At 43.7% G+C, this 17,530-nt stretch overlaps 1 protein-coding gene across 1 annotated transcript in view; it reads right to left on the reverse strand.

Annotated features, from left to right (window-relative positions):
* Positions 1–17,530, reverse strand: part of LOC124253208 (transcription initiation factor TFIID subunit 6-like) — a 31,907-nt gene that overhangs the window by 7,250 nt on the left and 7,127 nt on the right. The window contains exons 7-10 of the mRNA XM_046686937.1: positions 16,369–16,446; positions 15,439–15,540; positions 4,526–4,650; positions 3,528–3,786 (exon numbers count right to left, since the gene is read on the reverse strand). Coding sequence (XP_046542893.1) covers positions 3,528–3,786; positions 4,526–4,650; positions 15,439–15,540; positions 16,369–16,446 — 564 coding nt within the window. The remainder of the gene's footprint in view (positions 1–3,527; positions 3,787–4,525; positions 4,651–15,438; positions 15,541–16,368; positions 16,447–17,530) is intronic.

Genomic DNA, 17,530 nt, shown 5'->3' on the forward strand with positions numbered 1-17,530 from the left:
AGTGAACTGTGTCAATATTTTAATGATAGTTTGTTCAACAACTTTGATATTTTTAGGACAAAAATTCTGCAAAAACCTCACAGAGTGGGTTTGATGTTTTGATTATGATCAGCGTTTCATTGAGTAATTTATGGTTATTAGTTTTCGAGCTAGATTGCAATTCATCGGTCCGCTTTTGAGCCAAACGGACTATAGTTGTGGTGTCCAACTGTGCAATCTTTTATCATCCACTTTATATAGTTTACTGCGACTATCGTTGATAAGTCTGTAATTCTCATCCAAGTCGGGCGCTCTCATAAATGGCTCCATGTGGTGAAGAGGGAATCTTCTCGCACTAAAAACTGGAACGTGCTGGTTCTGTGACTTCGTTGCTTTCTCGAAGGCTAAACTGAGGCTTGCCGGGACTCCTACAATGGGTTCAATAGGCGGGATCGTGAGCGAATCAAAGTCATCATCAAGCATTCTGTAAGTGAGTGCTTCATTCCGTTCCTTGCATGGAGATGCTAAATCGAGACCACTCGCTATCCATGAAGTAACCTCTGCATCTGAAAAGATCCCATCACGCTCTTCATCCTTGTCTGACGAGCTGTGTCTTCGCGAATCCCTTCGCGCATGCTCCAATCGTGAGTCCTTCCTTGGAATCTCTTGTTCGCAAATGATCCTTCCTGTAGGCCGGTGAAGAAGATCTATGACTGTAAGATCTGCTTGATACTGACGTGGTGCGTTCGTGCCTCGGAAGAGATTCCCTGGAGATGGAGCGACGACGTTCTCGAACTGTATCCTCATTCATATTCGCGGATCCCTCTCGACTGCAGAACGTTGATTCCTCGGTAGGTGAAGACCTTTTCGAACGCTGGTGATCCTGCGTCGCAACTGTTGTGTTCGCCGACTGATGATCCACGAATGCTGCATCCTGTGGAGTGGATTCCATCCTAGGTACTGCAATCGCCGAAGCTTGCTGTAACCTCTTCTCTTCGGCGAACCTCTTCTCCATCAAGTATAGAATCTGCTGTGTGAATTGCTTCATGAATGCACCCTGGTCAAAGTTCTGCGCTGATTGATGAGGAATAGACGACGCATCTGAGAACGTGGACTCATCTTCTAGTCTGCGTTGTGAACAAAGTGAAGAAATGCTGATGTTCTCTCTGGCACCCGATGTCTGTGAGGCTGACAGACAATCTTTAATCATCTGCTGCGCTGATGAAGCAGCTGAGGACGTAGATCTGGCCGACGACGGCTGCTGCGACATCTTGGAGACTTGCGTGGAGACCTGTGTGGAGATCTTCGTGAAGACCTGCGTTGAGACCTGCGCGGAGACCTGCGCGCAGGCGACTGATTCAGATAAGGATCCTCCCTGGAGTCTTGAGACGGTATGTAGGGTGCCCGCGCGCAGGCTCCTGATGGCTGACGTATCTGAGGAGGATGATCTGCGATGCTCCGGTGAACGTCTGGTTCTGCTCCTGCGCGAAGGCTCCTGTGGAATATCTATTGCAGATTCATCGTTGTCCATACTGGCAGGCTCTCGTGAAGATGTCATGGAACATCGTTGAGTGTGTGATCCTTCATGTAGGTTTCCTCCTTCACGCAGGCTGCTATCTTCAGCGGGATGCGATCTGCAGGCTGCTTGTCCTTCATGCAGGTTCGTTGTAGATGGGGCCTTCGTCACAGCTTTCTCCTGCGCGAACCTCTGTTCCATCAGGTCCAACATCTGCTGCGTAAACTGCTGCATGAAGACACCCGGGTTGAAACTCTGCGACGACGGCTGCTGCTGCTGCACTGCGGACGACGCATCTGAGAGTACTGAGGCTTCTCCCAAGGACTGCTGCACTTGTGAAGACCTGCCATCTCTATCTGATGTCTGCGTTGATAGAACGTCTGACTGCGCTGAGATGACTGCTGATGTTACTGTAGATGAAGACCTCGTCTTCTTCCTCACTGCTACTTCAGGAATGAGGATGGGTGGCTCGTCATATACGTCTACTTCGTCTGCTGGGTTGATCTCTGCAGTGGAGGACCTCGTCTTATGCGCTGCCCCATGGGAAGACATCGCAGGAGTCTTGTCTGGCTACGACTTCCTCTTCTGAGAAGACGATGCCCTAGTCTTCTTAGACTGTGACGAGGTCATAGTTGATGTAGACAACCTCTTCCTGGAGCCGGAGCTGCCATCAGTCACAGCGACATGTTCCGTAGAAGCCATCAGTAAATCACTGGAATGGTGAATGTCAGTAGACAGCAATAAACGGTTATCAGCGCAATCACTCGGTTTAGACATAACCTGTAAAAGCCGTCTAGACCTGTCCTTGGCACGTCTAAGAATGGAATATAAATAATTATTAAATTCAAATTCAGATAAATGCTGACAAAGTTGACAGCGAAAGCTGGAAGAACATGTAGAAGTACAATTAGGACATAATAGATGAGGATCAGCAACCGACAAACGGTATCTGCAATGAATGCAACTTTCATCAATTGTAAACAAGATGAAAAATCATGTCAACAACGTGAATAAACAGATAATTTAAACAAAAATTTCAAACCATATTACTGGTATATCAATCCTAAATGCCGTATACAGCTAATGTAGTAGTAAAGGCCTAAATATAAAAGGATATAAAACGTATAGGGGACCCAGGCGCTCTCACAACCGTCCTCTAGGGCGAAGAAGGAGAGAGTGAAAACATGTGGGGTCATTTGACGCAGTTTCCGCCAAAACAGCTAAAGGGAGATAACACTGGGTGAGTGATTTTACGTCCACTTTTTGAAGGAGCTTAAAAGGGGATTCAAGTGTTCCACTATCATTCGTAAGAAGAAGGAGACAAGCAATTAAGCATGTGTCAAGATAAGGAAAAATAACAAGGCGTGGCGAGGTATCCTCTACCTCACACCCTGTAATATACGCACTGTTTGCTAGTGGTCGTTACAGTTTGCTATGTACAGAGTTGCAATATTGTTGTACAAATGTATTACACCGATTCCCTCGGCTGTGTTCCCATGACGACAGTGGTCAGACTGTCCTCACATTTGTAAGGCTACAGTGCAGTGTTTGTTTATATCATTAAAATAAACAAATTCATTTCATGGGCGTTTTAGGGGACGCTCACGGTGAAATGCTCGCTCTTCTTCTTCACATAGAATATGAAAGCCACCATTTTGGTTTCTCTACGATTAATTTTAGCGATCCTAAGTTGGTCATGAGCAACTTAGACTTTGGATCTTAACTTTACGATTGACTTGGGTAAGATTGGTTAGTGGAACGGTGTGCCGATCGTAACGTCACGCTAAGATTGGGATTTTATTGGCGTAGGGCTTAGATCGGTTAGTGGAACGGCACCCGTTTGAATCCCCACATGGGTACAACATGTGAAGCCAAGTTCTGGTCTCCCCTGCCGTGATATTGCTGGAACTTTGCTAAAAGCTCACTCACTCACTCACACTCACCATAGCTATAGTTTACTGTATTCTACGATAAATGCATATGCAACTTCTTCATGGATCAATGAATAAGCTCTTAAAAGCCCTTCACTTACAGTTAACTGTTTCTTGATATGTTCAGCAGCAATCTTGTCAGCATTATTGAGTATGGGACCCTCCAGTGCCATCCTCATCCTGTCTCCAAGCCCCTTGATGTGTGGCAGCAGGAACGTCTTCGTCACCTCTGGTCCCAGCTCACCCAACCCTGACAGGGCCCCATACTGTGTGGCCAGTGCAGACTTGTCTCCTAACAGCGCCTTGCTGAAGGTCTTGGTGATACGAGCTTGGATGTTGTTGGTGTTACTGCTGAAATTTCTGCAAACAGATATGATGGAATTAATTCTTCTGTTACATCCTCAGCCACAGTTTCCTTAAGGTACAGATGTGGTGGAACAGGTTTGACATCATGTTCAAGATTACTGCATTCATATAGTGATGTGAATGCATTTGGAGGAGAGTGATTCCCTGTAGTAGTCCCAAACAAAGACAGTTTTATACTGCTAGCTTACTCAGATATCATACTATATCAAACTTTTGGCATATATTTTCAGCACTCTAAGACATTTACAGTACTCAAATTTCATGTGCATGGGAGATGTTACCTGCAAAACTTGTGAGGTGAGGTGACATGGGGCTTAACATCGTACTTGAGAATATTTCGCTCATATGACGTGTATGTGTGTGTATGTGTATGTGCGGCTGCTTGTACTAGCCCAGACTGAAGCTGGTTCTATAGTGCTAGCTCACCCAGATACCATGCCGCAGTGAAGCATGAATACCCCACTCAGACACATTATACTGACTCCGAGCCAACCAGTCCTTGCCCATTAATGCCGAGCGTCAGGCAGGGACCAACAAGTACCATATTTTAACGTCTTTTGCTATGACACGGCCAGAGATCGAACCTGCTACCTTCCGCTCTCCGGGTGGACTCTCTAACCACTAAAACCACAGGGGCGGTCTCGTAAAACTTGTGAGCAAAACAAGGTATTCCTGCTCTTAACATGGTTAAAAGTATTGAAAATTAATAAAAATACATCCCAAATATCCTTACTTGCTGATTTGTGCCATGAGTCTGGACGCAAAGTCTCGGAGAGCCCAATGATTGTCCACATCCGGACGAAGACACAGCTGTCGGCTCACAATACAAGTTGCTACTGCGGGAATTACCTCATGGAGCTGTGTGACAGAAAATTTGAATCATATATTGTCAAAACCTATTGCAATTAGGTGTACCCGTACAAGTGAAGAGTGTAACTAAAGGGAGATAACTTATGCATTACTATAGTATCAACCTAAACTTACTTCATGAAAATCAAATTTAAATAAAATGAATTTTTTAAAGTAAAATTGATATTATTATACTTATCCTGACTCATGATCTTTTGCTTATCTCCCTTTCCTTTTCGAATGGTAGTGGAACACTTGAATCCCTTGAAGTTCCTGAAGCGGACGTAAATATACACTCACCCACGAGTTACCTCCTTTTTGCCCTTTTCCCGCGCCGCAAACAGTCATGTGACCAGCCTTACTTGCACTCTCTCCTGATTTTCTGCCCATGCACTTGGATCTGCTGTGAAATCCAAAGTGTCCTCAGCGGGGAGGTTGGGAGGGCTTCTCGTCATGAGTCAGGATAAGTATAAAAATATCAATTTTACTTGAAAAATTACATATTTTTTTCTTATCCTGACTCATGATCTTTTGCTTATAGAATCCGATGGATTGGTGGTGGGTCAGGCCACTTCCTGGATTGATCAGCTGTCTATAGATACGTCCTGTATCCCCCCCATGGGTACTGCGAAACGGCATTTCTGTGATCCTATTCTTCCAACTTCCGTTATAACTCGGGGGGGACCACTTTCTTGTCTTACTTCAGTCTCAAACAAGTTGAATCATGTTGATTCATGTGGCTACAGATAAACTAGTATCTTCTTATTACTAGATATCTCATAACAACCCATAGATTATGATAAGATCTTTATCATAAATGAGTTGCGACCCCTTCACATACAGGTAAGATCTTTACCCGTACATGATTGTTAATTACTCATGCTAGCCTGTCCTAGACTGTGCGCATGGGCTTTCAAACTAATACTTTTTCTTTAGTAAAGTTATCACCAAGTCAACGTGATAAAGGGTGAGATTTTCCAACTCAGCGCCTTTGAGGAACCGTTAGTTGCTGTGCTAAAACGAGAGGCCCAAATTGGTGAATGCCTGAGATGTCTTCAGTGGCTATGTCTCGGAGGTAGAGGTTTGCAAACACTGTGTCCGACTTCCAAAAGCAGCCCTCCATAATTGTTGGTATAGAGCAATTTCCGTGCAGAGCCAGTGTTGACGCCAGTGCTCTGACTTCTTGTGGGTTGGAAGCTCTAGGAGGTTCTAGTCCTGCTGCTTTATAGGCTCTCAATATGATGGCTCTCATCCAGAACGATATCGTCGTTCTTGAGACTTCTGCTGATGTCTCTGTTGATAATGGGATGAACAGGCGCTTGAATTTTTGTCTCCTTGTCTCAGTCTTTTGAAGATATATCTTCAGGGCTCTGACCGGGCACAAGGATAGGTCTTCTATATCCTGTGGGCCGAGGATTGTAGATAGCGCTGGTACGTAGAACTGTCTATCTGGCTGACCGGGTAGTTGGTTCTTGACAATGAAGTCCCATCTAAGTCCTAGATGAACTGCAGCATGTTGCCCCCTGTCGAATCTGGTTCGACCAGAGTCCAGCGCATGTATCTCTGATATTCGAGCTGCCATGGCTAGCGCTAGCAGGAACAGAGTCTTCTGTGTCAGCAGCTTGAGTGTAGTCTGGTCTAGAGGTTCGTTGGCATCACTCGTAAGATGACATAGAATTACATTCAGATCCCAGGCTGGAGCTCTGAACTTCTTTTGCTGGTCCTCCAGTTTAAAAGATCTCAGCAGAGCAAGTAACTCTGGTACTTTCGTCAACTTGATGCCTGTTTTCATGGTAATCACTGTACTGATGGCGCGGCGAGGTATGTAGATAATGTCGAACCTTTCAGATGTCTGGTCTGTCTAAGATGACACAGGTATTCAGCCACTTGAGGATGAGTAGCTATCATTGCAGTGAAGCCTTTCCGCCTTGCATAAGTCTCAAACTTCAGCCATTTGTCATCATACAGGTTACGAGTAGATCTGCGTAACGCTAGCGTTACTGCCCTGGCTGAGTATCCTCTTTTCTTCAAACATGTTTTGATACGGTCCACACGTGTAGCTGGAACACTGTCGGGTTCCCGTGGACTTGCTTGGTGTGCGGATGTATGAGACTTCTGAGATCTTCTATTAGGTCTAGGAACCATACTCTCGCTGGCCAGTAGGGTGCGACCAAAGTCAGTTGTAGCGCCTGAGTCTGTTTGATCTTCAGCAGTACTTCTGGAAATAATATCGGGGGTGGAAACGCGTAAGGCGTTTAGTCCTTCCCATGATATGCTCAGTGCATATGGTGCCCAGGCTTGAGGATCTGGAACTGGTGAGACAAATGTCTGTAGTTGTTTGTTGAACCTCGTGGCAAACAGGTCTATGCAAGGGGATCCTATTTCCCTTATGATGAGCCGGAACGCTTCTGGATGGAGCATCCATTCCGTAGGTGACGGGTGCAGTGGTCGGGAAAGAGCGTCTGCAAGTACGTTCTTGGCTCCGGGTATGTAACACGCCTTTATCCAGATGTTTGCCTCCTCCATGATGTCAAACAACTTGAATGTGAGCTGTAGCAGGCTTGGAGACCTTGTGGATCCTTGCCGATTTATGGAGAATGCCACTGTAGAGTTGTCCGTGTGGACCATCAGCATTCTGTTGTTCAGCGAGCTCGACCATAGTTGTAAGGCGTTGATCACGGCTTTCATCTCCAGCAGATTGATGTGAAGATGCTGCTCTATTTTGGACCACCTTCCTGACGCAACTTGATTGTTGAGATGCGCACTCCAACCCTGCATCGCGACGTCTGCATAGAGATGTGTGTCAAAGGCCGGCTCTTGTAAATAGGTCCCTCCGCAAACGTTCGACCTGTGCGTCCACCACAGTAGATACCTCTTGAGGTTGTCTGGCAGCAAGATAGGGTCGAAGCAGTCTAGATGTTTTGTCAGGAACCGTTGCAGCGGTCTTAGTTGTAACCGTCCTGTGCCAGTCAAGTCCTGCGCCGAGGTTAGTAGACCGAGTAGAACTTGCCATGATCGTAGTGTTAACGGAGAGATGACTACTGGTGGAACATGGCTTGTATCTTGACCCAACGATCTTCTGGGACAACAATACGATTCTGTGTTGTGATAAACCTTATCCCCAGATATTGTAGATCATGTTTTGGTTCCAACTCTGACTTCATAAGGTTCACCAACCATCCTAGTTGAGTGAGCAGCTTGATTGTGAAGTTCAGCTGTAGTTTGAGTTGACTGGCATCTTGGTGAACCTGAATTCTGTCATCCAAGTAGAAGGCATTGCGTAGACCTCGATGATGTAGATATGCGACTATAGGCTTGGTTACTCGTGTGAATAGCCACTGAGCCGAAGATATTCCAAACCGTAGGACGTTCCATTGGAAGTGCTGCCCTCTGAATAGGAATCGTAGATACTTTCTTGATTCCGGATGTATAGGGATGTGTAGATCAGATACGCATCCTGCAGGTCTATGCTGGCCATGTAATCTGCTGGACGGACGAGTAGTCTGAGTTGAGGTAGGTGGATCATTCTGAACCTCTCTGGTTTCAGTAGATAGTCTTCGTTGAATTTGCGCATGTTGTAATTTGCGCATGTTGTAAATCAGTCTGAACTACTCCTTGGAGTTCTTCTTGGGTACTAGAAAAATTGGGGAATAGAAGCCTGGAGTGAGATGATGCTGATCTATTATCTCTACCGCCTCCTTCATAAGTAGTGAGTCGATGGCTTCTTGTAGTTTGTCTGCCTGTTCCTCTGCATAGTTGAAGACCATCGGGCTGAGGGTTAGCGGAAGTGCGGCCTTGAGATGTACTCTGTATCCTTCTCGTAGTACTTGGGAGACGTAGTCGTCCTCTAGTATTCCCCAATTCTTCCAGTACCTTTGTAGACGTCCACCCACTGCCGACAGTTTTACAGGAACGGCTTGGGGTGGATATCAACGTCTAGTTCCTCTGGATCCTCTGGGAGTGCGGCCTCTCCCTGAGTTTCCTTTGTAATTTCTGGATGGGTGACGAAAAGATCCTTTGCCGCCTCTGAAGCTGGGGTACTTCTCGTCCTTTACTTGGACTTGCTGTTATTCTTTTGCGCGAAGTATGACGGATGACGTTGGCCAGAGTATCTATGGATTTTATCATCATAACTTCTCTAGAGTTGTGCGTAGCTTCCTTAGCTGCATCCTCTATTTGTCCTCCAAAGATAGTAGGCGCCTCCCATGGAGCTCGCAGTAGCGGTTGGGTAAATCTATCACCCCATGAACAGGATGCAAATAGCCCTTGTCTGCGTAGTAAAGTGAGACCTGCAGATATAGATGCCAGATGGTATCATTCTATCCTCTTCCGAACTTGAGTTCTGGAATTTATTGATGAATGCTTCATTGATGGCTCTGGACCTGGCCAACCTGAAGAAGGATCTCCTTGTAGCAATATCCAGTTCAGATAACTTTTTGTCTTCCACTTTATACATCTTGTTTCGGGAGTCATTGACTAACTTGATGTTATCATCCCATTTAGGCGCGCCTTTGCAAATGGATCCATATGATGTAAGGGGAATCTCTTCACATTAAATGATGGTAGGTGCTGACTCTGGTACTTGGATGCTTTCGCGAAAGCTGTGCGTAGGTTAGAGGGTACCTTGGACATAGGTTCAATCGGAGGGATAGTGACGGAGTCGAAGTCGTTGACGCGCATCCTATAAGTGTAGACTTCATCTTTATCCTTAGAAGGAGACTCCAAGTTCAACACGTTGGCAATCCACGCTGTAACCTCTGAGTCTGGGAAGACGAAGTCTGCTTGCTGATCCAAAGTCTCCTGAATATTAGTGCTAGGTCTCTGCGACTCATCCATCTGCGAATCTGTATCCCTTCTCGTACCTTCATCATCCTTTTCGCGAATCTCTATCTGAAGATTCCTCCCTATGCGAATGTCTATCTTGAGAGTGCTCTCTTCGCGAACCTCTGTGATGTGAGCTATCCCTTCGTGAACGTCTGTCGCTGGATGTAGCCTTTCGTGAACTTCTGTGATGTGAGCCTTCTGTCTCGTGATGAGTGACTTCGCGAACCTCTGTGAGAGATATGAGATCTCGATCTAGAGCGGCTAGGTGTAGGAGATGGATCCTTCAATGTTCTCGAACGTTGAGGGTTCGCAGATGTAGAACTGTGAGTAGGCATCTCATCTCTTCTATCCTCTTCCAAGATGACAGAGTCGTCAGACTGTGGAGACCTTCGCAAAGGTGTACGTTCGCCAACGTAGTCTTGAGACGTAGTTCTATGAGGAGTAGGTTCGCGCAGGTCTGTAGGTTTGCACAGGTCCGTAGGTTTGCGCACGGTGTCGGTAGATGAGAGGCTTTGCTGAGCCTTCGCTTCTTCCTGGAACCTATGTTCCAACATGGCCATCATCTGGTTGGTGAATTGTTTCATAAATTCGCCTGGGTCAAAGGTCTGCATTGGTTGAAGCTGCTGCGGTGTAGACGAAGCGTTCGCGAACACTGATGAGTTCTGCGCCTCAACTTCACCGTTGAGAAGTTGGTGGTAGTTCGCCAAACAGCTGGCCTGCTGTGACTGTTGCAGGGGACGATCTAGTAGTTGTAGAAGTCGATTGAGTCGCTGATCTCATAGGTACTTCGGGTAGAAGTAACGGGGGGTCATCAAAGACGTCTACTTCATGTGGAGGTAATATCTCTTTGTTGAAGGATTTCTGCTGTGTTGATTTACTAGCACGCGTAGATTTACCCTCCGATCTGGTAACAGATGCTTTCTTCTGCGATGTAGAAGAAGATGACGTCTTTTTCTTAGCCTGAGACGGAGTCAACTGCGTTGTAGTCGATCTCTTCTTGGCCCCCTTACCAGCAGACTGTCCCTGTAACGCACTAAACATAGCACCAGTATTATGAACTTCAGCAGTAGCAAGCAACATACGGTTTGCAGGCTGATCTCCTGTTTTATCAGCTGTGACTTGAGAGGACTTCCTCACCCGATCCATGGCACATCTATAGATATAAGACAAAAATTGATTAAATTGAAGATTTGATAAATCAACACAATATGTACAGCGCAAGCTGGAAAAACATGGTTTTATGCACGAAGGGCATTCGGGGTGAGGATCAGCCACGGATAACCTGAGCCTGCAAACACTGCAAGATTTCATGAAATGTAAACAAAGTTACGTAACGATGAAATAAAGACACTAATACAAATAATTTCTACAAATCTTTTACATATAATACATAGGAATTTTTGCCAAATCCATATACAGCGTAATTTTGAAGAATAGGACCTAAATAAAAAGGATATAAAGCCGTATAAGGGACTCCAGTGCTCGCCCAACCATCCGCTTGGGTGAAAAGGGAGAGAGTGAAAAGTAAGGCTGGTCACATGATTGTTTGCGCGGGAAAGGGCAAAAGGGAGGTAACTCGTGGATGAGTGTATTTTTACGTCCGCTTCAGGAACTTCAAGGGATTCAAGTGTGCCACTACCATTCGAAAAGGAAAGGGAGACATGCAAAAGATCATGAGTCAGGATAAGTAAAAATTATGTAATTTTTTGAGTAAAATTGATATTTTATACTTATCCTGACTCATGCTCTTTTTGCTTGTCTCCTTCCTCTTGCGAACATAGTGGAACACTTGTATCTCCCTAATTGAAGTTCCCTTCAATGTAAAATCACTAATTAGTACACCACGAGTTACCTCCCTTCCACAAGCGCGGGAACGAGGGCGCCACCTCTACCCATGTGCCTCACTCTCTCCTCATATACTGAGCCCAACATTTGAATTTACAGGGAAATCCAAAGTGTTATTTGGGGAGGATGGGAGGGCTGACCTCATGAGTCAGGATAAGTATAAAATATCAATTTTACTCAAAAAATTACATATTTTTCCTTATCCTGACTCATGCTCTTTTGCTTGTAGAATCCTACAGAGCGGAGGTGGGAATATATAATACTTTGGATTTTAATAATTAGTGATTTGAACTGTGATGATTGTAATAACCCTATGGGAACTTCATAAAGGCACTGAATTGATGAATTCCTGCTGCTAACTTATCAGCTGCCATATAAAGGTTATTACAATGTACTTATTATGATAAAGTATATATAACATTAATACAATGCTTAAGACTAATAGACTTAAGCTTGTTAATATGCTAGTATAAACTCCTTAGAGTTTGTTAGCTAAATTACTTTAAAATATAAACATAGTACTAAGCTTAAGATATGATTAAACTTAAGCTAATTATATAATAGCAAAACTCTTTTAGAGTTTGTTAGTTAATATACTTATATGATATAGACATAGTGCTGAGCTTAAGATATGAATAAGCTTTAGCTACCTATATAATAGCAAAACTCTGTAGAGTTTGTTAGCTAATATATTTTTACAATATGAGTATAGTACTGTGCTTAAGATATAATTAACTTAAGCTACATATATAATAGCCAAAACTCTGTAGAGTTTATTAGCTTATAGATTTATAATGTAACCATAGTACTAAGCTTAAGATAAGATTAGACTTAAGCTAAATGTATATAGCAAAAACTCCTTAGAGTTTATTAACTAATATACTTTTATGTTATAACCATAGTACTGAGCTTAAGATATAATTAAACTTAAGCTATATATATAATAGCAAAACTCCGTTAGTATAATGAGCTTTTGTTAGCTAATACCCTTTAGAGTTTGTTAGCTAAAATGTAACCATATTGAGCTTAAGATATGATGAAACTTAAGTTTGCTATACTTATATTAAACATAGCTTTGAAGGAAACCTTAAGCTAATAAGCCCTTTAGAGTTTGTTAGCTAAAATACTTATATGATATAAACATAGTATTGAGCTTTATGAAGGAAAACTTAAGCTACATATATAATAGCAAAACTCCAGTAGAGAGTTTGTTAGCTAATACAAGTTATAATGTAACCATAAAGCTTAAATTATGATGAAACTTAAGCCAAATATATAATAGCAAAAACTCTTTTAGAGTTTTGATAGCTAATATACCTATATGATATAAACATAGTATTGAGCTTAAGATATGAATAAGCTTAAGTTACATATATAATAGCAAAAACTCCGTAGAGTTTGTTAGCTAATACATGTTATAATGTAACCATATTGCTTAAGATATGATGAGACTTAAGCCAAATAGCAAAAACTCTTTAGAGTTTGTTAGCTAATATACTGATATGATATAAACATAGTACTGAGCTTAAGATATGAATAAGCTTAAGCTACCTATATAATAGCCCAAACTCTGTAGAGTTTGTTAGCTTATATATTTTTACAATCTGAGTATAGTACTATGCTGAAGATATAATTAAGTTAAGGTAAATATATAATAACCAACTCTGTAGAGTTGTTAACTTATATATTGTATGATGTAATAATCATAGTACTGTGATGATAAAAAGAACTTAAGCAAATTATATATAGCATGTAGCTATTTAGTACTGTTATAAGATAAGTAGAAATCTGTAAGATTGACTTATCTTCTCCGAGGAACTGTCAACTGTTGTGCGAGGACCATGGGATCGAATTGGTGGATACCTGAGACGTCCTCGGTGATGATATCTCTCAGATAATGGTTGGCAACCACCATATCGGATCTCCAGAAAATAAACCCTCCATTATTTCAAATAATATTGTGTAGATCAATTGTAGAAGTTAGCGCGCTCTAATATCATGAGTATTAAAAGCTCATGGAGGGTCGGATTGGGTCCATCCGTCTTGTATGCACGTAGTATGACAGTTCTGATCCAAACGGAGATATAGTACGTGAGATTCCATTTTGCGTAAGTTGATGATAGAGGAAATAATCTGTTGTATTATTCCCTTCTGTTTGGTTCGGTGGAGATAAATTTACAGTGCTCTTGCTGGCCATCGTGATAGAATCATCGTATCATGGAGTCCAAGTATGTCATCCAGGCGTGTTCATAAACCTCACTTGTGAGGTGTTGGAGCACTATATTCAGATCCCCAAGTTGGAGGGTGAAACTTCCGTTTTAATTCTTGCTCTTGTGTAGTCAGGTGTCCTTCGCGAAGGCCTTCGACGCGAAGGCCAGCCTTCGCGTAGCTTCCTCTGCGTCCGGTCCTGGGGAACGGCGATTTGACCTTCGCGAAGGCTGATGGTCTGAGTCCGCATCTAAGGATGAAGCTGAGGAAGGTGATGATCTATCCCGCCTTCACGAAGGCCTTCGCGAAGGCTGTACATCTGGGTCCTTCGTGGAGGTGGTCTGCGACTTCCTTCGCGAAGGTGGCTTCGTCGTGGCTGTTACGCTGATGGGGGTGCCTCTGGGGTGTCGTCTGCGTTGGAACCTTCGCGAAGGCTCAGGCCTTGGGCTGGCTGCTTCCCAGTCTATAGTGGCCCTCCATCATGATCATGCTTTGCCGCAACAGTTCATCTGGGATGGTCTGCGACGAATTAGTCGGTGCCCTCTCTGCGATGTTAGCGGCGGGGCCCTCAGGGAAGTCGTCTGACGTCAGTGTAGAGACCTCAGGCTGCATGGCGATCTCTGCTGATGTCACTGTAGCTGTCTCCGGTCGCTTCTTGTGGCGTACGTCGGGGATGATGATCGGCTGATCATCGTAGAGGCCCAGTTCAGCGGCTGGAACAATCTCGGTTGAGAAAGTCCTAGTAGACTTCGTTGATTTCCCCTCAGAGGTCGACGCTGCCCTGGGGGTGCGAAGTCTGCGTTGAGTGTTGGTAGCGACGGGACCCTCAGGAAGATCTTTTGATGTACATCAGGTATGATGATCGGCTGATCATCATACAGGCCCAAATCTGCGATGGGAACAATTTCGGCTGAGAAGTTCAAGTAGCCTTCGTTGATTTCCCCTCAGAGGTCGCGTTGAGATGCAGTAGAAACCCTCTAGTCTTCGGCTGCGACGATGGGATGTCTGGGGAAGCAGGACGCTTCTTAGAGGCGGTGGACTACGTCCCACGCCTCTCCACCACTCTAGCGGAACACCAGACGGGAGGGGGGGTCGACCAACAGCAGTAGACTGGCGAGGGGTTTAGGTGTATCAGTCATGGCTAGACTCTGCATCATGCGACCTATCTGCTGCTTGGCGTCTGAAAGCATAAAGTAATTATTTATTAAAGGTAGAATTGGATAAATTAGTATCGCAACTGCAACGTGAATCACATGAAACATGGCGCCCAGTACAGCTAGGGCATATTAAATGCGGATCAGCAGCAGAATAAAAAGCGTAATGTGCAACAGTACAGAATTTTTATCAACGTAATCCACTGAAACAGCACGGCCCGTGCATAAACAGTAGAAACACGACTAAATATCAATATATAATTGTTGAAAGATACTAGCTAAACCTCTATAGATCTCTATACGAGGTAACTAACTAAATATAATCAAAGGATATAGTGTGTCGGGAGACACAGGCGCTCTCACGTCCAGCTCACTGGGCAAAGAAGGAGAGAGTGAGGCACATGGGTAGAGGTGGTGCCCTCATTCCCGAGCTTGTGGAAGGGAGGTAACTCGTGGTGTACTAATTAGTGATTTTACATTGAAGGGAACTTCAATTAGGGAGATACAAGTGTTCCACTATGTTCGCAAGAGGAAGGAGACAAGCAAAAAGAGCATGAGTCAGGATAAGGAAAAATATACATTTTACAATCGACTCACAGTGCAGTGATAAAACAAAATTGAGGGTGGCTCCTCTTTGATGACATTCTAACCAAGACAAAGGAATTTCAAGCATGAACCACTGACATTCAACTGACGCACATCAACATTCACTGTTGAAATATACCTATTTGTTAGATCAGATTTTGAGAACAGTTTCCCAACTTACATATTTCTCCAAGTAGAGAGTCTGGTTGTCCATGAGAGACTTGACCATCCTCATCAGGTAGATGAGCAGGGCGAGGTTGTTCTGAACGACGTTGATTTTAACCTGTCAGGATCGATAATCACATACAGTAAATCAGAGATAAAGTTCTATACCGATCGGCACAATCACACCTCTGTAGTACTACATCGATTGATTGAATAATCCGTCAATCAATCAAGATATATCAGCTTGCATCAGTGGTTATCGATGAATACTTGACTAATATATAAGCTACATTAATGTTGTGTGTATGTGTGTAGCTTCTTGTTTTAGCCTAGACAAAATGCCTTGTTGACTAGTACCAGGCTTCAGTGAAGGCTGAGCTCCAGGGAGAATCATAACAAGCACCATTTGTTAATTTCTTTCAGGCTGATCCACCCTTGTCTTGACCCTAAAAATACTTTGAGGAGGGAATGAGGGAATGAGGCTAGATCAGTCTGTCCCTGATAAGGCACTGAAATTGTCCCGATAAATGATGATTGTTGAAAACACTTCCAGTGAGTGAGTGAGTGAGTGAGTGAGTTTAGTTTTACGCCGCACTCAGCAATATTCCAGCTACATGGCAGCGGTCTGTAAATAATCAAGTCTGGACCAAACAATCCAGTGATCAACAGCATGAGCATCGACCTGCGCAATTGGGAACCGATGACGTGTCAACCAAGCCAGCAAGCCTGACTGCCCGATCCCGTTAGTCGCCTCTTACAACAAGCATGGGTGAAAACACTTCCAAGAAGTGAATGGGTCTTTTAGGTGTATTTGTAAAGAAAGTCACACTACAGACCACATTTTATACAAAGTGAAAGTAGCCTACAATATGGAGTATATTTCAAACATTTTCATGATATTTGTTGTAAAGTCTCTGTTTTAACTCTTGGACTATGTTGTACTCACCCCCTCTGATATGAATGTACTGAACCGAGGAAGCATCTGATGTAGGCCTGGATCTGTGGCAAGACTCTGCAGGGCTTCCTGAAACACAGCAGCAGACAGGGGTGTAGGGTAGGGACATAAACTGCAAGCCTTATATCACAAGATGATTATGACTCCAGACACAAAAGAGGGGAAAGAGGGGCGCTTAGTGGTTAAAGCATTTGCTCGTCACGCTGAAGACCCGGTTCGATTCCCCACATGGGTACAATGTGTGAAGCCCATTTGTGTGTCCCCTGCCGTGATATTGCTGGAATATTGCTAAAACGTACTCACTCATTCTGGGCACACCTGCCAGCATCATTGAGATTCAAAAGTATCATCATGATCATAACTCCATTCTTATATCCTGGGCTCCAGATAACTTTTGGGGGTGCAAGTGTACTCACACATCATATTGCAAGTGGAAGTGTACTGAGAATTTTGAAGGAGTACTGACATATTTTTGTGTGAGCGAGTTGGTAATGTGGTTTGTCTGGACGATTCATCGATCACTATTTCCAACCATGTGTTTGTATTTGAAGACACGTGAGAAATAACTGAGCGACCGTGTGATGCGCGAAATGTCAGGTCCGACTGGATATAAATAGGAACAATGTAGTTTTTAGCCAATCGAAAAATAGTGACGCATATCGTTGCATGGCAACGCAAGGGATTCCTACCGTCGGGGTTTCCTCATGTGTCAAATCGTGTGTCGCAAAAGAAACTTGACAAGTATTTATCCGAAATAGATTTCCATTTGCACGATATGCACGGAAATTAAATGTTAGACGTACAAAGGTATTTATGTGCGTACACGATACGCTTGAAATCTTACATTATGTCGTACTTAATTGATTTTGAGGCGTACATTACACCTGTACGCCCCTTATCTGTAGCCCTGAATATCTGATCATGATAAATTCCTTTCACCTTTTCCTATGTCTTCTTACAACATTTCAGTCTGACTAAATAGGAAATGATGCTAAACATAGCTATCCAGTCATTACACTCATGCCTGGGAGAATAAAAAGGACTGACCAAAGAGGAGACTGTGTTACCCAAACAAAGGTAAGGCATCATATTTGTATTCGTTGTAAGAAAATGGAGGTATACCATTTACACACAAAACCAGGTACCTGAAACT

The sequence above is a fragment of the Haliotis rubra genome, unplaced genomic scaffold, assembly GCF_003918875.1.
Source record: "Haliotis rubra isolate DU_JTF1 unplaced genomic scaffold, ASM391887v1 Scf535, whole genome shotgun sequence".
NCBI lineage: Eukaryota > Metazoa > Mollusca > Gastropoda > Lepetellida > Haliotidae > Haliotis > Haliotis rubra.